A 24,007-nucleotide genomic window follows, 5' to 3' on the forward strand; every position below is an offset into this window, starting at 1 on the left:
AAAGTCTCTTTTTTTAACTTGTTTTATCAGTTTTAATCTTTTAACTTTATGCATCAAGCAAAAATTTAATTATATGCAACATTCTCTGAGTTGAATAAATTAGTTTAACATTTAAACCTATTTTCTACACATTCCAGCACATAAAATAAAATATTTTTTGTGTTTACACTCACTCTTTCAAATAGATGCAAGTAAAACACAGCAGAACATAAATAAAGTCAAAGACTCAGCGGTCTTGTTGCTCTATTTTTACCTGTAAAGCAGGACTGGGGTAGGCGGAGGTTTACCCTGGTGGAGGTGTGCCGCGGTCAGTTGAAGAATCCGCGAGTTTCTCTGTGAGTTTCCCATTACGTCATAGCACACTCGGTGCTTGCTTGGAAGTTTAGGGGGTTTTTTTCGCTGTAAAAAGAAGTTTTCTTCCCACGCACGATGGACGCTAATGTTTTTGTCACTTTTTATGGAATCAAACTCAAAGTAAGGTCAGTACTTCCACGCTTTAAACGCTACACGCTCATACTCTCTCCCACAATCATATGTGATCCATTGTTGATCTGCACACAGCTGTTGTCACTAATGGAACACTCGCTTACGTCACTGTCGCGAGACATTCTCGCAAAAAATCATGGTTTTAGTAACGCAGTAACGCAGCGTTCCTACGGGAAAGTAACGGTAATCTAATTACCGTTTTGGCAATAGTAATCCCTTACTTTACTCGTTACTCGAAAAAAGTAATCAGATTACAGTAACGTGTTACAAGTAACACGTTACTGCCCATCCCTGTTCAAGAGGTGTGGCTCAAGAAATTTACACATTATTGTACACCTCAATGCAATGAAGAAATCTGTAATTCCTGCTTTCTGTGTTTTAAATGTTTTTCCTTCAGTTACATCAATATCTTGATGTATTGTAGCAAACTGTCCTCTATTGTAAGATATTGTAATTTCCACCCCTGATGTGGAGTTTACCTGTCAAACTGTTTTTAATTGTATTTCCAGGGAAAAAGAAGTCCTCTTGTCAAAACCTTTACTGTACTGTAGCAGCTCCTTTAGTCAGAGACTGAAACACCCTCACTGCAGGAAGGAGCGCTTTCGCAGATCATTCATCCCAACAGCAGTTAGACTCTATAACTCCTCAATCACGATGTCATAAGTCACTGGACACTGTGAACATCCACGGTCACCACTTCATGCATAATGGACCTTCCAAGCTATATAGTTTATGTCTTCCATATTTCCAACTATATCCATAATCACATACTGTGTATGCTACCATTGTATATAGTGTATTATCTTACTTTTTTTCATTGATTGTACTTAATTGTATTTTTGTATTTCCTTCATATATCTGTACTTGAGCTGAGGTGACGCAAAAATTTCCCCGTTGTGGGATCAATAAAGTGTTATCTTATCTTAAATCCCCAAAATGAAATAGCTCTTATGAGTTCCCTACAAAATGTAAACATCTCAAATAACACATGTATATAATTAGTAGGTTACTCAACCAGCAAATGCCCTCCTACTTTCTCTGGTGTTATGTTATTGTCATCTAAAAACTGGCAGGGTGCAATCTCTTCAACGCCAGATAGTTGTGGGAATGTGGGTTGGTGCAGAATGTTGCAAATGGATGTGGGCCCTTAGCCATCATAATGCTTATGGAGCAGAAATAAACCCTTTCATTACATCACATTAGATTTTCCAGTAACTCGCAGCTCTATCTAGCCTACTGTATACTGCACCGAGAGGGCCTGGATCTTACTTTCTGACTGGCTAAACTGATGAAAAGCATGTATGTGCGAAGAGGAATGAGAGGCAAATGAGTTCTCAGTCGACAACTTTATTTGCACTCAATGACAAGGTAAAACTAACAGACACTAAAATTTTATTCTAGCAGTGATCTTGACACTATGTTGGTTTCTTGGTTACTTGTGGTTGTTCCGTTTTGATTATTTTCTGTTTTGGCGATGATTTCTTGACCTTCACATCTTGACCTTTAAGCATCCTCTTCAGCTTCCTCCTCAAATTCACCCTCTTCCTCCGCAGTGGCATCCTGGTACTGCTGGTACTCTGACACCAGGTCATTCATGTTGCTCTCCGCTTCAGTGAACTCCATCTCATCCATACCTTCCCCTGTGTACCAGTGCAAGAAGGCCTTACGGCGGAACATGGCTGTGAACTGCTCGGAGATGCGCTTGAACAGCTCCTGGATAGCAGTGCTGTTGCCGATGAAAGTGACGGCCATCTTGAGGCCACGGGGTGGAATATCGCAAACTGCGGTCTTGACATTGTTGGGGATCCATTCAACGAAGTAGCTGCTGTTCTTGTTCTGCACATTGAGCATCTGCTCATCGACCTCCTTCATGGACATGCGGCCACGGAACACGGCGGCAACTGTCAGGTAGCGGCCGTGGCGTGGGTCGCACGCGGCCATCATATTCTTGGCATCAAACACCTGCTGGGTGAGCTCGGGAACTGTGAGGGCGCGGTACTGCTGGCTGCCCCTGCTGGTCAGAGGAGCGAAGCCAGGCATGAAGAAGTGCAAACGAGGGAAAGGCACCATGTTGACGGCCAGTTTGCGCAGATCTGCATTGAGCTGGCCAGGGAAGCGGAGGCAGGTGGTGACCCCGCTCATAGTGGCGGACACCAGATGGTTAAGGTCTCCGTAGGTGGGTGTGGTTAGTTTCAGGGTGCGGAAGCAAATGTCATACAGAGCCTCGTTATCGATGCAGTAGGTTTCATCTGTGTTCTCTACAAGCTGGTGGACCGACAGGGTGGCGTTGTAAGGCTCGACCACAGTGTCTGACACCTGCGAACACAGAACTTCTATTTAGTTTCAAGATCTTAGGAGAAACCTCAGGCCAAAGAAACTATAATTAAAACCAAAAATCTATCATGTGCTATCACAAGGAGATGTTACCTTGGGGGAAGGCACCACACTGAAGGTGTTCATAATACGGTCTGGGTACTCTTCGCGGATCTTGCTGATGAGCAGGGTTCCCATACCAGATCCAGTTCCTCCACCAAGTGAGTGGGTGAGCTGGAAACCCTGCAGGCAGTCACAGCTCTCTGATTCTTTGCGGACCACATCCAGGACTGAGTCCACCAGCTCGGCTCCCTCTGTGTAGTGACCCTTGGCCCAGTTGTTTCCAGCACCACTCTGACCTGACGGAAAAAGAGTGGCATTCAAGTGAGTAACATTTTTCCTTAAATCAAAAAGGAGCATGAGATATGTCTTTAAGGCACCCACCGAACACGAAATTGTCAGGTCTGAAGATCTGACCAAAGGGTCCAGACCTCACAGAGTCCATGGTGCCAGGCTCCAAGTCCACCAGAATGGCCCGAGGCACGTATTTACCTCCTCCACACGAAAGAGAAGAAGAGGAGAGCAAGACAGAGAGAGAAGTAGAAAGAAAAGGGGGCAAAAAAACACCAGCTCAATAATACAGGAAGGACCTTTGGATATAGGTGAAAAGGTGTAGTAACAGTACAGTAGAGATGAGAATGCAAGAAGAGATGTAGTGTCATACTTTGGAATTAAATTGTCAAGTTAAAAATGAATCCATATATAATATACCCTCACTTATTAACATGAGTTAGGAAGACAGCTAACCTGTGGCCTCATTATAGTAAACACTGATCCTGTCCAGCTGCAGGTCACTGTCTCCATGGTAAGTCCCTGTGGGATCGATGCCATGCTCATCACTGATCACTTCCCAGAACTGCAGACACAAAATGGAAGACATCACATGACAGTTACTTGCAACGAAAGTACACATCTACCCATTAGATGTGCGGTTCATGGGATCGGGGGGTGGGGGTGAAAATGAGGAAAACAGCAGTGGGTTTGCATTTTTGTTTTCTGATGGAAATGACAGGATTTTTCCATTTTTCAGCGAGCCATATCTGAACCCATTCCCAACAACGCTGCTTTTGAGATTTCCGTAAGTGTCGAGTGATGACTTAGCAGAATGCGGTTCTTTCATATGTAAAATGCAAAGGAGGGAGGAACAAAGGCGCTACAGATCCGTCTGCGGGACAACCTGCAAATAAAATCCATTTGCAGTCAGACGACACTGAAGATACTGACTCCCTTCAGATCTGAATTCATGTCTTGTTCACTGTTTAAAGACTACATTCAGATTTTTTAGAGTGTTTATGTCGTAATAAATCTTGTCAGTGCGTATTACTCTACCATATTTACTGATATCGTCCAACTCAGACATTTCTTTTCAACACAGCCGGTGATTTCCTGCTAACAGCGCAATACGAGGATTTGGAATAATCTGGATAAGCTGGCTGTATAGCAGAGCACTGCTTAAGAGATTGGGAGTCAGCTGTGGACCAAGTATCATGACATCTAAATAAGGCCATGTAAAGCAAAAATGATTAAGTGACCTTAATATGGAGAAGATAAGATCAACACAGCAGAACAAAGAAACACAAAATCAAAAACAAGAATAAAGAAAAAATAATGCTAGGACAGCTACAGTGACACGAGAGTAGATAAAGACTGAAAATAACCACAGTGAAAGAATGAGGACAATAAGCAGAAAAGCAATGCCACACCCTGACCTAATTCACCACAGTGTAGCCCTTCAGCAGTTCTGTCAATCATACCCGCTGGACATCTGAGTCAATGAGTCCTTGGGGGGTGGAATCCAGAATATCCTCACTTCCAGGCTACAAGCAGCTATCTTTACATCATATATCATTAACACAAAGGAAATAATGGAGCAGTGGGCTTAAATAAGGAGGCACTTATAAATTGAATTTAGTAACTTAATTAATTTTTTTTTACTGCAACTGATTTTGGTGCAACTGCAATAAATACTAAATAGAATTACATATAATGGGCACAATTTGTATTTATTTCCTAAAATTAGTCTACCAAGACATTGCCAGCAACTGCACATTAAGTCAATTGAGAACCCAGTGACTTCACCCACTGTGCATCAGCTGTTTCCTCCATTCCTCCCCCACCCTTCTCCTAATTTGGTTAGGGGAGGAAAGACATTGATTGCAAAGAAGGCCCTGTTTTACAGAACATCTGTCAGCAGCACATCATGGCAGTAATGATGCATCCTGCAAAATATGGGCCATTGTTAGTGTAGTCTTTAAACTACAGTCCATCTAAATAGCAGGGCGAGATTACTGTTCTACTTAAACATATGCTGTCTGTGGCAAATGATCAGCTGGAGAACAAAAGGAGATAGTAAAACAGGGATAATAATGGGCCACTCATTATCTAACCTATTGTAGCTGACTGCAATTGTTGCTATAACAAATGGGTGGGTGATGAACTGAGCCTATGCAGACTTTGACTCCCTCCCCCTTTTTTGTTGGAATATAGAATTAAAATGCAGCAAAAACATATACAATTTGATTTTTAAAAAAGCAGTTACGTGAATCTTGATTATAAGTATTTAGATCGTGTCTTTGTTAATATGCAGCTTTTAAAAAAAATAAATAAAGGGAGAATTTTTTGTTGACCAATTATCCATGCCACACCCTTCAACAGCTCTTCTGCTTTCCAAGCACCCCAAACTGCAGTCTTCCTTTAAAGCTTGCCAAATCAATAATCTAATCAGTATGGACTATTGATCCATCAGTCTTTAGCGGGGGGCATAAGTAGGCCTCTCAAGCCCAGCTCCCCACTCATTGTCTGGAATACCAGTCATATCTGGCTGTGCAAGACAAAGAAACTCGAGTGCGGGGAGATCTGACAAGTAAAGAATAGACTGATTTTTTCCCCTCTCTCCCTTTTTCTGTCTCTTTTCCTGAGACAGTGTCTTGAGGTCAGCTGAATCTGAAGTGCCGGGGACGCAGACACGCCCGGCGTTGTGTGAACAAAAACCAGTCGAGACACAAGAGCCCCCCGTTATACCGTTACTTCAATACGAGCGGCTGCGCTCTGCTGCTCCACACCCACCCACCAGTTACCGCAGTGCACAATATTTAGTAAAAAAAAAAAAAAATAGACGCACACAAAAGTGATCACTTGACATTTACAGTTATATTTATATGCTAAAAGATATATGGTGCATGAAAAGAAAAGGGTATCCTTTGTCTTCACTGAGAATTCTTTTCCAGACAAGCCGAATGATTAAACTATGTCCTGATTATTAAACGTGAATTGTGACAGAAAAACACAGAATTTATTCTATTTCTTTTAAGAACATACATTCTTTGCATTATATTTTCTTACCTTGGCACCAATCTGGTTACCGCACTGGCCGGCCTGGATGTGCACGATTTCCCTCATTATGGATGCAAAAGTTTTACAATGGGTAGCAAAAAAAGGCAGCTGTTTAGTGAGCACGAGGAGCCGACCGCAGACTGGTGTGAATGTGCCGGACAATGGATTTATATCGCTGGAGCGTTTCCAGAGCTAAGGCTAGGGTTGGGCGTGGCCAGACACCGCTGCCGCAGACGGGGATTGGCTGAGCGGAGTAGCACGGAGGAGGAGGAGCCTCACAGCTGCAGATCTGGGAGTGGAAATTAGATATATGGATTGACCAGAATGTTACCAGCTGGTGTCTGGAAAAAAATGCCAGAAAGATACATTACAGTTGTTTTAGCTACCAGAGGATGACGACAACCCATTACTGTATCTGCTTCTGCAGAGGAAACAGATGAAGTGGGGACAAGATGGGGTCAGCCGGTTCATCAGGACTAGCTGCTGAAACAACAGCATGTTGAAGCCTTTCTCTAGCTTCATGTTCAAACGAGCTGCAATACCTTACATATAGTTTACATATGTGTGCATTGCTGTACTTATTAGCCACCACAAGACAATGTGAAAATGCAAGGGTAGGAATTATTGTGTAGGAGGGGTGTGTGCCAGGCCTCTGATCCAAGCTCTCAGCAGATGATCTCAGGAAAACAGGAGCAAATCTATATATGTTTGGCAATGGATTGCAGAAAATAAACTAAACACTGTTTCTAAAGAATGATAATGTGTATAGGCTATGAAATAGTCTTGACAGATCTTTAGAAAATGGCACACTTTATTGATATTTTTACTCCATTGCATTGGTTCTATTCTTTATTTTCTTCCTTGTTCAAGACAGAAAGGACACTTTCAGCACATTTGGGTAAATGACTAAGCATAATTGTTACTAGCTGTGAATGCATCTGCAATCAAATTTAGCTTCACTTTAGATTAATAGTTACTTAGCCCTGCAATGAATCTGTAAAAATGCTAAAATATATGTTTTTACAGTGTAGGGTGTCCATTCACCCTGCAGCTGGAATATTCTACAGCCCCATGCATCCCTGACTTGCACAAGCAATTAAGAAAATAGATGTGTGATGGTCGTACCAACAACCACACACTTGAAAAAATGTGGTAATATTTGTTCAGACTGCATGTGGAGATACTCCTGAGGTGGGAGTGTAAAACCTTATATCTTACATTCTAACATTTAAGTTAATTAAGTAGTCGTTAAAGTTGTAATACCAAAAGTGAGTTGATTCATTTGCTTAATCTATTCTTATTACACATTATGACACTACACTGATTGCACTGAACACTGTACCAGCAACCACTATATACATAATAAATTGTATTATTTTTCTCTATTTTTTGAGTTACCTGCAGGCTGCTTTCATCCTTCTTTGTTTGAGTAAAAGAGGAGGCTGAGGGTGGAGCTGGATTAAATACAGAGACTAATCAAAGGGAGTGAACTGCCTGTTGTGACCGCATGGTTTCTTTATATTAAATGTAGTTATTGTGGTGTCTGCCTTTGAATGTAATACCCCTTGTGGTGTCCTCGGATCAAAAATGGTCCCTAGGTGAATGGCAAACAAGCACATGGGAATCCCGGGGACACCACAAACTTTCGCTCCGTTGTTAAGCAGTAGCTTTGAGTAGACGTCTGTTTCATGGATGTACCTCTTTCTCAGAGTAACTTATTTTCTTTATTATGTGTTTTTGAGATTATTTTTGTCTTTTGGGGGTATATTAAAACACATATTTTGAAAATTATACCTGTGCCTGTACATCCTTTGACTGCTTGGACACTTACAGGAAAGATATTTCATGAAGATATTATAGGAAAAGTTGCACTGCACAAGAGCCTGAAAAATGTGTTTTTTAATTTAATATCTGTATCACAAAGTGATCAAACAAGTATTTAGGTCTCTTACTTGGCTAAAAGTAATAATTCTGCTTACATAATAGTACAAAACAATGACTAAAAGTACTCATGCACAATGCCCCCTTTCAGAATCATATACATTTTCTAATCAGATCATTCATCATTACTGATTTATTAATATGTAGATCCCCATTATATTGTCACGAGGCTGGGTAGTTTGTCCATAATTATGCCCCAATGGCAAAATATATATTTTAAAAGCTGCAAACTAATAAGTAACTAAAACTTTAACATAAATGTATGCAGTATAGTAGCATTTTATAATACAGCCTATGACTAAGAGCAAAATTCTGCTGTAATTACATAAAATCTTATTATGTTTAATATGTATTTTATTTGAATTTACAATGTAAATATATTTACCTACCAATACTTAAGGGTCGGCACACTAGAATAAGGGGGTAACAAATCAGGTTTTTACAGGAAACAAAAACAAAACAATAAATGTACATCCTGCATATGTAATTTTAAGTAGCAAGCAATTTGACTGTAATATTAATATTTCCTGATCTCACATTTTAAATATGTTTTTGGGGTGTGAGCTGCAATATGGAGTAGTTTAACTTTGCCGTTTTACATCTTAACATCTCATTGTTTTACCTCTTTATTTAATATCCATTATGTACCTGACAGATCTTCTATTATTAAATTGCCCTTTTACTTTAGCAATAATAATCTGATAAGGACTAAAAAAAAAAAAGAAATACCATCAAAGTTTGCAGGTTTATGTGACATTATAATGATGGAGCCACTCCATAATATGGCCTGTGGCCTGAAAAAGTACAGTGTACATAGAATATAAGACGGGGAAATATTTTTTTGTGCTTCCACAAAATTATCAAGAAAGTAGTACTTAAAATTGCTTATGCGGTAGTCATTATCAATTACAGTATAATCTGTGTTTCATTTTCTGTAAAATACCCAGAATTTAGGCACTACTTAAAATTACTTACAGACTACTTACATTTACCAACACATTACTTTAATTTACTTAGAGACTACTTATATTTAGTTACAGTGTCATTATTTCTTTGTTTGCTCTAAAACCTGACTCGTTAAGCACTTCTACTAGTGTGCCTACCTTTAAGGATTTGCAGGTAAATATAATTACATAAAATACATTGAATTTCCATTTAATTAGAGTACAATTAAGCCCTTAGTCAAAGGCCATATTATAGTGTTACCCTGTCTACAAAGTACAACATTTTTATCCAAACTATAACAGAGCAGAAGTAAAAAGCACCGATGCTTATATGCAGTAAAAGTACTTTAAAACTGTACTTCAGTAAAATCCATGAATAAAGTTAATAAGTTGGTCTAGTCACATTTATACTGTCACTCAATTTCAACTTTGACCCTAACAGTACTCTTGTCCAATCATATTTCAGGTGTGACAGTGCCACCCATATATTCCTGCCTCTGGAAACACCTCTGAAGCCCACATTTTATAAAATGCATCAATATAGAGTCTACTTAACAGATGCCTTTGTTGGTATTTGAAAATTTAGGATTGGGTATTTTGTCACATCTTAATTCAAGCAATGGTAAACACTGCCCACTAGTGGAAGTAATGAGATTAACAGACACACAATTTATCAACAAGTGCAAATGTGCTTAGATAAACATTTACAGGGGCAACAGCTTGCACATGCCAGCTGCTCTTGTAGGAATAGTCTGAATTCAGAATACACAGTATTGCCTGTTACACAGATTACATGGCTAAGAATTCGTCATCTTCTTTTTAAACCATAGACTGTATGTTTATAAGTAGTGGCAAAAGTATTTGCCATTTTGAAAGCCATGGGATATTCATGGTGGTTAATATTTACATTTAAGAGACAAACAAAAGGTTATGAACAAGTTATGGGTTTTTGCAGGTTATTCCTCACATGATGCTCTCCGTATATTATATTGTATACAAAAATTAAGGTGTATTTGATAACTTATCAAGGCAAATGAGAAACACTAGCTGGACTATTAACTTGTTTTAATTTTTATCATCTTTAAAATAGTTTCAGGCTGTGTAAGACCAAGAAGAAGAGTGATGGAGTGCTGCGCCAGATGGTCTGGCCTCTACAGTCACTAAAATCCACGTAAATCCATTCGAGATGGTTTGGGATGAAGTGAAGGCAAAAAGGGCGAAAAGTGCTCAGCATCTCTAGGAACTCCTTCAAGACTGTTGGAAAACCATTTCAGGTGACAACCTCATGAAGCTCATCGAGAGAATGCCAAGAGTGTGCAAAGCAGCATTCAAAGCAAAGGGTGGCTATTTTGAAGATCTAAAATATAAAACATGTTTTGAGTTATTTCACACTTTTTGTTTACTACATAATTCCATATGTATTCATTCATAGTTTTGATGCATTCAGTGAAAATCTAGAATGTAAATAGTCCTGAAAATAAAGAGAAACTGGTCATCACAGGTATTACTGTGAAAAAACAACTTTTTAAAGGTGGGTGACTCACCAGCATGTAGACATCCAATGTCTGAATAAACATGTTCATCATTGCCTCATCAGGCAAGTTGTAATGTTTTTAACCAAAATTACAAATACTAAAACTAAGAATATTTATTCTGTGTTTGTAGATTTTTCAAAAGTTGTTTCTTTAGTTCTAGTTTTAGTTTTTACTTTAAGTTAACTATTATAACCTTGTATCATGATATCATAAATTCTTTGCTAGATAGATAAATAGATATGGTGGAGGTGCAGTTGTCGCTCTAAGCCACCAGATGACAACAGACACACTTACGTCACTGTCAGCGTGAGGATGGGCGTGGTCGCAGAGCACTTCCCACTCATCAGACATTTTTTGCAGTGTGATTGCAGTGTACGGGCAGCAACGCTCTCACTGTCGCAACAGTAAAACCGACTTTATTTTACTATTATCATTATTTTTATATAAAAAAGGAGGTTTCCTTTTGACCTGACCGGATAACGGTAAGTTAACCGGGGTGCTCGTTTTAACGTGTTAAATCGCGGTGCTGTAGCGTAAACACTGGGCAGTTTTTTTTAACCCCCACGTTATCGACCCAGACTCGATTAAATAGCGAGATAGCGAATTTTAATACGCAGGTTAGGTCGCTTTCTTTAAAGTTTTTAATTTTACATCCAACACCCGTGTTTGTTTGCCATTATCGGTACTTTTTTGTGCTTCATGTGCTTTTTGGTTGCTCCAGCTATTACATTGAAAGTCCGAGTTCCGTGTGCAGATTAGGGCTGGCGGGAGTGGGAGGAGCCCCGAGGGTCGCTGGGAAAAACATGGAAACCTAATTAGGTTTAAATGGTTTAAACCGACATGAATAAAATATAGTTGGCAGCATAGGACTCATTGCCTTTAAATTAGCAATGAGACGCTGTAATAAAAAATGATTTAATCTATATTTTGTGTGTTGTACTGGTGGATACATCCACCTGTCTCTTTATACATGTCATACATTTATTTTCTACTTTAAACATTTTTACAGGGCAAATCAAGTCCATTGGGGGTTTTTTTCTCACAAGTTTTTGTGTGTGTCTCAAATTTAGGATTCAGGATGTTTTACACATGTGGACCCAATGAAGCGATGGTGGTGTCTGGTAATGGATTAATTATTGTTTCTGTGAACAACACATGAGAATATTCTCACCATAGCATCTGCAAGCTTTATTGTTGTTTAGAAACTTGCAGCTCAGAAGATCAGTGTAATAAACAAAAGACAGAGTAATCCTGGAATTGGATTGTTAGAGTGAAGTGTTGTGTACAAGTGTCACATGTGTCTTGTGATAAGGCCAAGACTTGCTGACAGTTTAGAGTAAGCTAGGAATTTTCCAATGGCGCAAGCTGTTGTGGATGAATTGCATAAGTCGCACTGTCATGAAAGGTTGCAAGTTCAGCTGTGCTCTCTTGAATCAGTTCCTGAATGAGTGACTCTTATTGGATGGATTTGTTAATGTTTGTTTTCCCCTCTTTTGTCAGGCTGCGGCCGTTCTCCACCTCTAATGATTGCTGGAGGAAGAGTGTTTGTCTTGCCGTGTATTCAACAAATCCAGAGGTCATTCCCATTTTCATTTTAATTTCCCTTGTGTAGTTTTTATAGCTACAACATTGCTGTGCAGTTCATCGTAGTGTGAAATAAAGACAGAGACCGCAAATAGGGAAGCTTGCCATTATCAGGGAAGCAGTCTTAGTTTCTCCAATGTTACTGTTACCCTTGCTCTCACGTTTTGAATCTCATCAGTTCCACCCTTCCTTTTGGTCTTTTTTTGTTTGTTTGTTTTTGGTCTAATCAGGATCACACTCAACACCCTGACTCTAAATGTGAAGAGTGACAAAGTCTACACCCGCCATGGTGTCCCTATCTCTGTCACCGGCATTGCGCAGGTATGGTTTGAGAACTTTTTTTCAGAATTTGAAGTTACAACAGATTGGGAATAATTAGATGTCACATGGCACAAAACTGCCTTTAAAATCAACTCTCACAGTTCAAGTGAATCTCATTATGATTAAAACAGAATTAATAAAGAAAGGTACAAGGCGAGGTACAGTTTAATTCACTTTTAGCAGTATATTAATAGTTATTTAAATCAACAGAGTAACTAGTTTAAGAACTTTTAGCTGATTGTGTGTGTGTGTGTGTGTGTGCGTGCGTGCGTGTGTGTCACTTATGGGGACAAAATGCCCGTCCCCACAAGTTTGGAAGGAAGTTTTTGAGGCTGAAAATTTGTTTTTTGTGTCAGGGTTACAATTAGCTCATGGTTAGGTTTAGGCTAGGGGTATGAGTTGTATGAGTTAGGCATTTATTTTTGATGGTTAGGGTAAGCAGCAAGGGAAAGTATTATGTCAATCAGATGTCCTCACTAAGATATAAAAGGTGTGTGTGTTTGTGTGCGCGCGTGTGTGTTCAGACTCCAGAAAAGCTGGTATGTCCTCCTGAGCTCTCAACTTCCTGCTCTAATATTTTTCCTTCCTCTGCCTCATGCTCTGAAAGCAAAAAGTCTGACTCCACTTCTACAATTCTGAGTAGAATCCTCTCTGCCACACTCAGCCCTCTGCTTCCTGAAGTATCAGCATGGGTTGAAAACACATTTTTAAGTCTCACTGATTAAAAGTTTATTTTGAAATGGTTGAAATTACAGTACTTTTTTTTTTTTTGAAATCCTGGTAAATTAAACTCAAGAATCTCATATTGAAGAAACAATTTCATCCATAGCAATTGAAAAACAATATCTGCAAAACATGTATCACATCCTCACCTACTGCCATAAAATGTGGAAGCTGTAGAACAGGCCATGTTGTCCGTGGCATCACTAGAAAGGATTTCCTTTTCACAGTACAGTAGGACTCATAAATTTGTAGGACTGCATTGTTTATGCTTGACATGTCACATGAACTCCACAGAAGACAAGAATGATTTGCTGGGTCTTAGGTTATAAAGGTTATAAACTATTTTCTTCATGGTGAAATAAACATCTGTCTGTAGCACGGGCCACACAGGAAGCATTATGGAGGATTCATAGCAGTGTCTTAATGAGATCACATTAACCTGTGTTTTTTTTTTTTCCCCAGGTGAAGATCCAGGGCCAGAACAAGGAGATGTTGGCAGCTGCCTGTCAGATGTTCATGGGAAAGTCTGAGGCTGAGATCGCTCAGATTGCATTGGAGACACTAGAGGGACACCAGAGAGCCATCATTGCCCACCTGACTGTAGAGGTTGGTTCATTGAGGCCCTAAAATGCATTTTGCAGAACTTTTATGCACTTTTATTACTCAGTACTAGCACAGGGCATGCCTTTTTTTTTTTTATTTTTTTTTTTACAGTATGTAACTTGACGTGTGCAAATCTTTATGTGTGTGTGCAGGAGATCTACCAGGATCGTAAGAAGTTTTCTGAGCAGGTCTTTAAAGTAGCCTCCTCTGACCTGGTCAACATGGGGATTGGTGTCGTCAGCTACACGCTGAAAGATGTTCATGACGATCAGGTATGCCAAGTCTGTTTGAGTACTTCTTCTTCCAACACTGGTGACAAGACTCTGACTGTAAAAGCATTACAAAATACGCTGGAAGGGCATGGGGGATATGCTAAACCTTTCCAGCTGGCCATTGTCAGTTCCTCAGTGGGTGATTGAATGTGCATGTATAGGAAAAATAGGATTTTGTTTTAAATATGGCAAGCTGAAATAAAGCAAGCTTTGCGTGGAAAACCTGTAACGTGTGTTGGGGTCAACAGACAGCTTATCTACCATGAGATCTTGAATATTCTGTCAGAGCATTATATTTGGTGCAACAGGAAACGATGTATCGTTGAGTGATAGACAGACCACTAAAAATAAGCAAATTCATGCAAAAAATTGCCTCCCCAAAAAAGCCAAATGCTGATGGACTTGTGATAAATTCATTAGAAATATGTAGGTTTTCAAAGCGTTTAGTCTTTGATGATTTCCTCTGTTACTGTAATGCTCTTAAGTGATTGATATTGACTTACCCGACTCTCAGCCTGGAGCCATCCCAGTAGACGTAAATGAGGCCTAAGTGCTTCTGTGGTAACGACATTACTCGTTTGTCTGATGTACTACTTTGCTTTTCAATGCCTGAATAAGGCTCTCTGGTAGTCGGTTGTCACTTTCTCTCCTTTCTGTCTCTTCTACAGGACTACCTCCACTCGCTGGGTAAAGCCAGAACTGCTCAGGTGCAGAAGGATGCCAGGATTGGAGAGGCTCAATACAAACGAGATGCTGTCATTAAGGTAAATAATCGTCAATGTCATTCTGCCTGTTCAGTTCAGTTCATTTCAATTCAGTTTTATCTAGATTGGGCCACAACAACACAACAATAGTTTCCTCAAGGCACTTTATATTGTAAAGTGAAAACCCTACAATTATACAAAGAAAACAGAGAAAATCCCAACAATCATATGACCCCCTATGAGCAAGCGCTTTGGTGATAGTGGGAAGGAAAAACTCCCTTTTAACAGGAAGAAACCTCCAATAGAACTAAGCTCAGGGAGCGGCCATCTGCAAGGACCAGTTGGGGAGAGGGGAGAAAGACGGCACAATGACATGTACTGACAAGATAATGCCGATGAGCAGTACCAAATTTGTCTTTCTCTCCTGTACTGTTCATTTTCAGGAGGCACACGCAATGCAGGAGAAGGTGTCTGCTCAGTACAAGAATGAGATTGAAATGGCGAAAGCCCAGCGAGACTATGAGCTGAAGAAAGCGGCTTATGACATTGAGGTCAATGCCAAGAAGGCAGAGTCAGAAATGGCCTATCAGCTTCAGGTACGCTCATCATAATGCCTGGCCAAGTCCAAAATGTTGTGTTTTTATTGATGGAAAGCTGAGAATTGTTGGAATTTCCATTTCAGGTGGCCAAGACCAAGCAGCGCATCGAAGAGGAGAAGATGCAGATTCAAGTGGTGGAGCGTACGCAGCAGATTACTCTGCAGGAGCAGGAGATCACACGCAAGGAGAAGGAGCTGGAGGCCAAGGTTAAGAAACCTGCAGAAGCTGAGAAATACCGACTGGAGAAGTTGGCTGAGGCCCAGCGGTGAGCACTAAATCATAATATTGCTTCTGTATAGTTTGAACTGAACAACAAAAAAATTCATTCTTTTTTTTCCTTTCTACTGCAGTCTGCAGCTCATCATGGAAGCTGAGGCTGAGGCAGAGTCCATCAGAGTGAGAACCGCCCGTTTTCTGTCACAGTTTTTTCCTACTGTTAATTTTCTCGTCACCTTTCCTGTGACTTTGCATCATATAATGTGTCATTCCTTTCTCTCCTGCTTCATGTGACTACTGCCATCGTCACTCTTTTCTGCTCTGTGTGTTGTCATGCAGATAAAGGGTGAGGCAGAGGCTTTTGCCGTGGAGGCTAAGGGCCGTGCTGAGGCCGAGCAGATGAACAAGAAGGCAGAGGCCTTCAAGCAGTACAAAGAAGGAGCCATGGTGGACATGCTGCTGGAGAAACTGCCATTGGTCAGTTGGACTCTAATGGATGAAAATATCATGAATATTGGTTTTTATATTAGCCTTTCAACCCATTTTCATCAGCGCTAGTCCTTAATGTTGATTTTATTTTACTTCTCTTTGCATAAAAAGTTTTTTTTCCCCTTTTCTTTTTTTTTTTACATTTTCCAACTCCAAGGCCTCTTTAAGATTTTAAAATATTTTTTAACCATATTTCAGTAATCACAACTCAACTGTTATTCATAAAAGGTATATTAATTATATACCTTTATATCCCAAAGCTTGATACATTGTTGCTTTAAACCTTTGAGATTTCTTTGAAATTGTGATTCTCTGCTCAGTTTTCAGAAGAATTAGCTGACTTGCATGCTTCTTAGCTCACGGATGGCACACTTTGAAGGTGCAAGCATACCAATTCTGATCTTTCTTGTTCTGCAGATGGCAGAGGAAATCAGCAAGCCACTGTCAGCGACACAGAAGATTACCATGGTGTCCAGCGGTGGCGCAGATGTAGGAGCCTCCAAACTTGCTGGAGAAGTGTTGGACATCATGACCAAGCTGCCAAATGCTGTAGAGAAACTCACTGGAGTCGACATCTCCCAGGTGCAGTTTGCATGAAAGGCAAATAGGCTTTGTAACAGACTTCAAAACAAGTACACGTGTTATTTCATTCGTATTTGTGTTTTTGACCTCGCAGGCTGCAGGGAAAACCACCCGGGCGCATTGAGAAGAGTAATCAGGAGAGGTGTCAACAATATTTAGACAAAGAGCTCCACATCTCCTCGTACCTGTAACGACTGTACTGACTTGTAAACACTGTAAACCTTTCTCATTGTCTGTGTGAATGCATGCTTTTCACTCATGTCCTTTCCCCAGTCTAAACAAGGCTAGGTTTTTCTTCCCCTGTTGTGTGGTTTTCTTTTCATGTCCCTGAGCTGTGCTGCTGTGCTTCATGCTGCAGGTCACATTGCAACCAGCCTCACATGATACAGCGACTGCACAACTTCTGTCTTTGGCTGACAAAAGCCTCAGCTAATACGTAGAAGCCCAGTTTTTAGGGACTAGGTCAATGAACTATTATGTTTGTTTGTTTTTTTTTACTTTTTAATCTGAGAATGTAGGAAAAGCTTATAGCCTTATTCTATTTTCTTTCTGTGCCTTTCAATTAATCAAATAATGCAAAACATACACTTTCAGGGAGCCCAACTGAGTATGCTGCTACACTTCTGACACTGCTACACACCCCTTTATTAAATCTGTTCATTCACCTGGAGGCTCTGAGCACGAGAGAAGGAGGTTCTGACAAAGTCAGACCCTAAAAAACAAACGTTAGTGCAATGTACATTCTACATTTAGACCACTGACTGAAATCTTGCTGAGAGCGTTTATCAAATCACCTCAGAGTTTTGTGTGTTGAAATGTTGTTAATATTTTTATGTACTAATCACAAAAGATTGAATGTCTCTTCTTTGTCTACTAGTGCATTGCAAAAAGACATATGTGAGACTCTTTGTAATAATGGATTACATTGTTGGCAACAATGTTATTGGCTGGAACTGCAAGTGGGAGGAGTTTCTTTGTGTCTTGAAAGGAGGAGGGAGGAAGTGGGTGGTTGGAACAATTTATGGTTTGGTTAGGTTTCCTGTTAAAGCCAATGAAAGTATGTTGAACCTTTTGTTTTCTTCTTTACTGTAACTGCCTTTTTATACAGCTGTCATGAGTAAAGAAGGACCATCACGAAGTACTACTGCTTTGTTATGCATGCTGCCTTGAGTTTAGTCGCCTTGTCTTTTTCCTGCGTTAAAGTAGTGAAATTTTTTTTCCTAGTTTTTTTTTTATTTTTTATTTTTTTTAGAATCACTCCGCATTTTGCAACCAAGTGCCTGGTTAAACTCCTCAGGCATCAGTTTAAGACTAGTTAAACTAATCAGGGAACAGTTCCTCATATCAAACTGGTCTTAGCCCAGTTTGTCACTTTTAAAAAAGGACGAAAGCCAGAATCCACCTGTCTCCTTTGGTGCTTCCTAGTGACTAATACTTTCTTCTTCTTCTTTTTTTTTAATGTTGCATTTTCAGCCTTCGTTGATATAGTGTGAAAGTTGGCTGCTTGTATCAAATATTAAACATCATCTATGTTAGACTTATAATAAAATATATTTCAATCGATGAAACTTTTGATTTTTTTTTGACAGATGTAATTAATAACAAGCACACACTGATTTTGAAAAGATTAACTTTATTAAAACATCTACAAAAATAGACAACACAGTGAATTACAATAGCATCAACGTAGCAAGCGTTCTACACAAACACAGAAGACCCCCAGTTGGGACAGAGTTTATATATTAAATGAAATTGTAATTCTGTCCTTAAAATATGTACATACTGTGATTTTTCAGCTTCAGACAGAACGGGACAAAAATCAGACAACAAGGAGAGCCTAAGTACGTATAGTATATATAAAAAAATATGGGTTTAGTTAAACTACAGTGTATCAAAAAGGACTCGTATGGCACAACCATTCACCACCGGTGAATTTGTTACTTCATGATGTTGATCAGGACTGATTTACAGTGCTGCTCTGTCGGTTAGGTAGATGCACTGACTCTACCGCAGTCAGACTGGGTCATTCAATATAAAGTCAGCCAAATCTATATAGCTATATATATATAAAAAGTTTCCACCTGACCCCTCTGAATCAATATATTTTTGGTACAATAATTCTATTTAACAAAGGCATGCAAAATATTACATTCATACCATAAATATTTTAAGAGTTGGTTAAAACTCTGTGCTTATTTTATTTGTTCTTTTTTTCTAATTTTTTTTAGCCACTTAAGTAAAAGAGACAGATGAAATGGGTGAAAAACATTTTAGTTGTGATGTAAATATTAAATTGTTATTAATAAACCACCACCGTCACAATCTGGAGCCAATACCTCGTATTTACTAGAGATGGACCGATCCGATATTACGTATTGGTCCGATACTGACCTAAATTACTGGATCGGATATCGGAGAAAAATAAAAAATGTAATCCGATCCATTAAATATCACGAAAGCACCTCACAAAACTTGCAACAGGCCGTAACTCACCTCAGAACGTTAGCACGTCGGAGCAGTATGCATCACGTGATAGAGCGGCTGTGGTCTGGATAGCATTTGGAGCTTCGCTAGCAACCCGGCATTTCATCTCCGACAAAGTTATCCCCGAGAGAAGTAAAGCAAGTGTGTAAGTCCATCTCTGAATGTTTGTAAAGCATTCCTGCGTTAAGCTTAACAAGCGACTGCCTCTCCTGCTGCTACTTCAATCATGAAACTGCTTAACGATCAGCTGATCGGCTTTTCTGTCGTGAGTCCGTGTCTCTAGTTTGCTTTTGGCCCACTTTGCACCAGAAAGAGGAAACCAGCGGCTGAACAACAGCAGCACGTTTAAGCTTGATCAGCTGTTGTTAAAATGTATTTAATATTACTTTCTACTCGAGGATCTTTTTCTACGTAGCTGACGCTGGTAACTGTGCAGGGGCGGATCTAGCAAAGTTTAGCCAGGGGGGCCGATAGGGCATTAACAGGGAAAAGGGGGCACAAAGACATACTTTTCTTTCTTATTCTCATTTAAAATGTCTAGCTTTTAATAAATAATTATCTGACACCCAAAGTTTTAATTTGATGTAAAATGAATAGAAGTCAATTACTGTATATAGTGACTATTAAGTCTAATATATATACCCTAGTAAGCTATAGTACTTTTTCCTTTGGGAAGGTACCATCTGTGCAGTCTGCAATTTTGTTGAAGAAAGATGTTGAATCTATTTAATATTTCTTGAAAAATAATTGATTTCTGTGCATTTTTTTCACACTGCATCAAATTAAGGTTGATTACGTCGATTAAGCATCATGAGGTGGAGCGTGAGGGGTGGTTCCCTATTTTTTATTTATTTATTTGTTGTTGCTGGGAGTTGGAACCCTATTAGTTAGGTTGCTTAATATTTATGCTAAGTACTCTTTAAAATACCAGAATAGGGAGGATGGTGTAGGTTTAAGTTTATTAGATTGATCAGTATTGCTGAACTATGAAATATTTTTTTTTGCATACAGGTATAACAGAATAGCTTTAGTGTAGTTGTTGTTTTAAACTTGAGTATGAACTTATACAAAATGCAGCAAGATATTTAAAAAACAGTTTTGTTGATTAAAAAACATTATATCGGATTCATATCGGTATCGGCAGATATCCAAATTTATGATATCGGTATCGGACATAAAAAAGTGGTATCGTGCCATCTCTAGTATTTACTTAGCAAACTTTTTGTATAACCAATTTTAAGATGAACCTTGTGCAGAGTTTGCGTGTTCTCTCCCCTCTCTGGTTTTCTCCAGCAGTTCAAAGACGAGCGTGGGTTTGGGTAAGCCTGAATTGACAATAGGTGCGAATTTGAGCACGAATGGTTGTCTCTCTGTTAGCCCTGCAACAGACTGGCAATCTGTCCAGGGTATACCCTACTTTTACCCTATATCGACCCTCAATTGAACAAGTGGTAGAAGATAAATGTTTTTATTTTTAATTTAGTTTAACTTTTTGTATTTATTAAATAAGAACGTGTGAGTGAGTGAAGGTAGAATGAAACGCTGGTTGGAATTGACACTGGTGAGGACTCTAGTCTTTGGTACATGAGTTGCCTGCTCAGTCAAGTTGACTATAGGGGCGCTGGATCAATCGTAGCTCCAAAGCAAAACTACACTCATAATCTGTATGCTATAGAGAAACAGAAATAATGACAAGCAGCCTGGATGCCTGGATCTGATTTGCTCACAGGAGGAAAAAAAAAAAGTGCATTCTGGGTAATGTTTCAAGGCTCATATAAGCATGTGGTTATAACAGATGAAAGATTTCCTTTTTTCTTTGCTGTTGCTTCATTGTCTGCTCAGCTTGTGGCAGTTTTGTTTTGGCGCAGGACAACATGTTCCTTTTACTCGATCCAAGTTTTTTACCTCAGATTTTGACAGTTGGAATCAATTTTTTTCAGGTTTGACAGTGTTTTGTAACTATTCCCTGCACTTTTAGCATTTCCACGTCTCGAAAATGCTAAAACGATAATTTAAATTAAAAAGTGTAACATCTGAACCCTCGCCTATGTACTTTGAGTTCCTATTATTTGGAAAATATTCATAGTATGAAGTATGTACAGGATAAGCATGCATGCCACATTTTTTGTACAAAAATATCTGCTGGTTCTGATGGGCTCAGGTGGGAGGCACTGATTACTTTCCATGGAATGACCCGCTTAATATCGGATAAGACACATAATATCCTTCTGAACAACGACACAGTGATACATTTGGATGAATGGAAACAGATTACTGGACGACTAAACATGTCAGCGCATTAAAAAAAAAAAAAAAAAGAACAGAAGGTTGTCACACATTTCAAATTGAAGTAACTGAGGATGCCATTCCATTTAAAAAATAAAATATTTTACATCTAATGGTTTGGCGACGCTCTGTTGGAGAGGATTTAAAAAAAAGCATGTTTGACCTGCTTCTGTGATTCGCTTTGATCTCACTTTGGAAAAAAAAAAAAGCATTAGAATCCACATCAAAAGGAATCATCACAGAGATGAGTTTCATCACAGCCGGGGATTCGTGAAGGGTTTAAAGTGCAGCTGGTTTTTGGAATTTAAAAAAAAAAAAAAAAAAAAGTCTTTCCTTTTTGATGAGTCACAGCCAAAACACCCGAGCAGGTGCATCTGAAGTCCCGTCCACTGCCTGGCTGGTGTTACATCTGCTTGGAAAAGCTGTTCCAGTTTGTGGGAGCAGCAAAGGTGTAGCAGAGTCTCCTCTTCTGCACCTTTTTCTCAGGTTTGAGAAGTTCATACAACCTGTTTTGTTTTTTCTTTTTAAACTGTGGTTCAAAGATGAAGTTCAAATATTTATTTTTGGGGTTTTTGACTACGTTGTTGGTGTTGACTTGATCACATTGCAGAAATAGGGCTGCTGTTGTCTGGTCCACATCATTTCACATTAGTCCACTAAAACTGACAACTCTGGATGTGGGTCGCTACGTACGGATAAGGAGCTGAGATAAAAATGAAATCCATCACTGAGGTTCTAGCTCAGCCATGTCTGTGTGCAGTAATTTATACATACTATAAGTACTGACACAATACCTGTCTGTGTGTGTGTGTGTTTGTGTGTGTTTCTTCTCTAGACATGAGGCATTCTCTTAAAACTTTGCGGGTCATGTGACCCACACCTGTCATCCTGTGTGGAGATGCTGAAAAAAACACAATCATTAAACTTCATAACTGCTCCTGATTTCCTACGTTTACAGAGTGTTTCCTGTAACTGAGCTCCTTAACTCTACAGCACATAATCACCAGTCACAGAAACCCTCCATGAAGAAATTAGATCCTATGCAGACCGCACCCACCACCAGTACCAGCACCACCACCCGCGAGAAATGTAGCTTAAACTATGTTAAGAGGAAGTTAGCTTTGTCTTTGGGGTCTGATGTGGAATTAAAACCGAACCAGCGGTCTCTCAGCCCCATCCACCCAAAAAGTACAAAATATAAAAGCGAGCAACCCGGTCTCCCTTTTCGTCTGCCCCATATGTGTAGCCACCACCACGTCTTCCCACTGTGGGAAGTATGCATGAACGCACAAGCCTTTTCTTCTTATTCTGCTCCTCTGCTTTACTTTACACCATGTTCATGGCGTCCTCCGTAAGAAAGGAGTGGATGTAAGCGAAAGATGGGCGGACCTTGCAGTCTCTGTTCCAGCAGCTCAACATGAGCTCGTAGAGACCCTGAGGACACACGGCCGGCCTGCTCAGATACACCTGTGGGAGAGAGGGAGAGGGAGAAAGGTGCAGGAAGAGATTAGAGATCAGAGGCATTGCTTTGTTATATAGTATATCGTTTCCACACGGTACAAAAATCCCCTGTTTTAAACATATGCAAAAGTTATGAGTTTTCTCTTATTTTGATTTAATCTGGAGTGCAATTTATATTTTTAGCCTGTGGATTTTTTTTTTTACTTGTTTAGGAATTATGTGAATCATAAAAGTGTAGTCTAACTTCACCAGTGCATGCAGTTTTACCCTTTTAAACTCAAGGAAAAGATTTGGCCCAATGAACGACCACTAGGGGGCGCCAGATATCGGACGAGTTTATACTTTCAAATCACTTTACACAAAAATTAAATAAGCTAAAGTGGAAATATGTGGAAGAATTCAAGAAAAGAGACGGAACTGATAAAGTCTTGTATGATTAATCAAATATTGAAAAAAATAATAGAACAACAAAAATCAGCACACAGCAGACTCATATCTTTATATTTTTCTAAATGTGCAGGCCGAGGCAGAACGGTTACTGGGGAAACTTTATATATTATAAAAAAATCCAACAAAAGCACAAAGTGAGCACTATTTAACCCATCCCCTCTCTTGGGTAACCCCGGTTCCTCTTTTCTGAACTGAGTGGTTTCTGTCACGTTTCAGAACAAAGTGGCAGAAGTTAGTGAGGCGAAGAGGGTCATCAAAGCAAGTCTTTATGGGAGTGAAGAACTGTATGAAGATCTGAAGGCATCCACAGGTCAGGCAAGATATGTAATCTCTCCCGCAGGTTCTGGGTTTACCCCAAGGACTCTTCCCAGTTGGGCATTCGTGAAAAACCTCTAAAGGGAGGCGCCCAGGAGGCTTCTTAACCAGATGCTTGAACCACCTCAAGTAGCTCCTTTTGACATGCAGAGCAGATCTACGCTGAGATCCCTCCAGATGTCTGAGCTCCTACCTCTGAGGCTTAGTCCAGCCAGCCCGTGCAGCTTCCTCTGCAGGGTGGCCGTGTTTGCAACCTTACATGAAATCGGTCATTTGATGCAGTTTGTTTGTGCTTTTTTTTTTTTC

The 24,007-nt window shown here is 39.6% G+C and overlaps 3 protein-coding genes across 10 annotated transcripts in view; 1 reads left to right on the plus strand and 2 right to left on the minus strand.

Moving 5' to 3' along the window:
• Positions 1-1,817: 1,817 nt before the first annotated feature.
• tubb5 (tubulin, beta 5) lies at positions 1,818-6,360 on the minus strand. 2 transcript variants are annotated; one of them, XM_086311354.1, is made up of 5 exons: positions 6,202-6,360; positions 3,607-3,715; positions 3,244-3,351; positions 2,914-3,158; positions 1,818-2,802 (listed from the first exon to the last, which is right to left on the minus strand). In XM_086311354.1, exons 1-5 carry the CDS (start codon positions 6,256-6,258, stop codon positions 1,990-1,992), a joined length of 1,332 nt encoding a protein of 443 aa, XP_086167480.1. In that variant the 5' UTR covers positions 6,259-6,360; the 3' UTR covers positions 1,818-1,989. The 2 variants fall into 2 exon arrangements, with proteins under 2 accessions (XP_086167480.1, XP_086167479.1); XM_086311353.1 differs by having other exon boundaries at positions 3,244-3,354.
• Positions 6,361-10,938: 4,578 nt separating this feature from the next.
• Positions 10,939-18,979, plus strand: flot1b (flotillin 1b). Of its 2 annotated transcripts, XM_086311362.1 has the most exons (13): positions 10,939-11,094; positions 11,683-11,733; positions 12,113-12,188; positions 12,427-12,517; positions 13,703-13,846; positions 13,996-14,115; positions 14,784-14,879; positions 15,263-15,415; positions 15,502-15,683; positions 15,769-15,814; positions 15,974-16,111; positions 16,541-16,705; positions 16,800-18,979. In XM_086311362.1, the coding sequence occupies exons 2-13, from the start codon at positions 11,691-11,693 to the stop codon at positions 16,827-16,829; spliced, it is 1,284 nt and encodes a 427-aa protein (XP_086167488.1). In that variant the 5' UTR covers positions 10,939-11,094; positions 11,683-11,690; the 3' UTR covers positions 16,830-18,979. The 2 variants fall into 2 exon arrangements, with proteins under 2 accessions (XP_086167488.1, XP_086167489.1); XM_086311363.1 differs by lacking the exon at positions 11,683-11,733 and having other exon boundaries at positions 10,950-11,094.
• ddr1 (discoidin domain receptor tyrosine kinase 1) overlaps positions 17,180-24,007 on the minus strand; it is a 56,088-nt gene continuing 49,260 nt past the window's right edge. For all 6 annotated transcript variants that reach the window (XM_086311357.1, XM_086311359.1, XM_086311360.1 and 3 more), the window contains one exon: positions 17,180-22,942. In XM_086311357.1, the coding sequence (XP_086167483.1) occupies positions 22,802-22,942 (141 nt within the window). In that variant the 3' untranslated portion in view covers positions 17,180-22,801. The remainder of the gene's footprint in view (positions 22,943-24,007) is intronic.

This window comes from Aulonocara sp. 'chitande type north' Nkhata Bay, linkage group LG11, assembly GCF_057382095.1.
Source record: "Aulonocara sp. 'chitande type north' Nkhata Bay isolate Kocher_YH1m ecotype deep benthic linkage group LG11, A_spYH_male_GT1.1, whole genome shotgun sequence".
Taxonomy (NCBI): Eukaryota; Metazoa; Chordata; class Actinopteri; order Cichliformes; family Cichlidae; genus Aulonocara; species Aulonocara sp. 'chitande type north' Nkhata Bay.

Bases quoted from the DNA above. Each gene is read 5' to 3' on its own strand.
- tubb5 (XM_086311353.1), bottom strand. From the start codon at position 6,258: ATGAGGGAAATCGTGCACATCCAGGCCGGCCAGTGCGGTAACCAGATT. The intron at 3,355-3,606 runs GTTAGCTGTCTT...TTTCGTGTGGAG, and splicing joins TTACTATAATGAGGCCACAG to GAGGTAAATACGTGCCTCGG. The intron at 3,159-3,243 runs GTGGGTGCCTTA...TTTTTCCGTCAG, and splicing joins ACCTGACAATTTCGTGTTCG to GTCAGAGTGGTGCTGGAAAC.
- flot1b (XM_086311362.1), top strand. From the start codon at position 11,691: ATGTTTTACACATGTGGACCCAATGAAGCGATGGTGGTGTCTG. The intron at 14,116-14,783 runs GTATGCCAAGTC...TCTCTTCTACAG, and splicing joins AAGATGTTCATGACGATCAG to GACTACCTCCACTCGCTGGG. The intron at 15,416-15,501 runs GTACGCTCATCA...TTTCCATTTCAG, and splicing joins AAATGGCCTATCAGCTTCAG to GTGGCCAAGACCAAGCAGCG.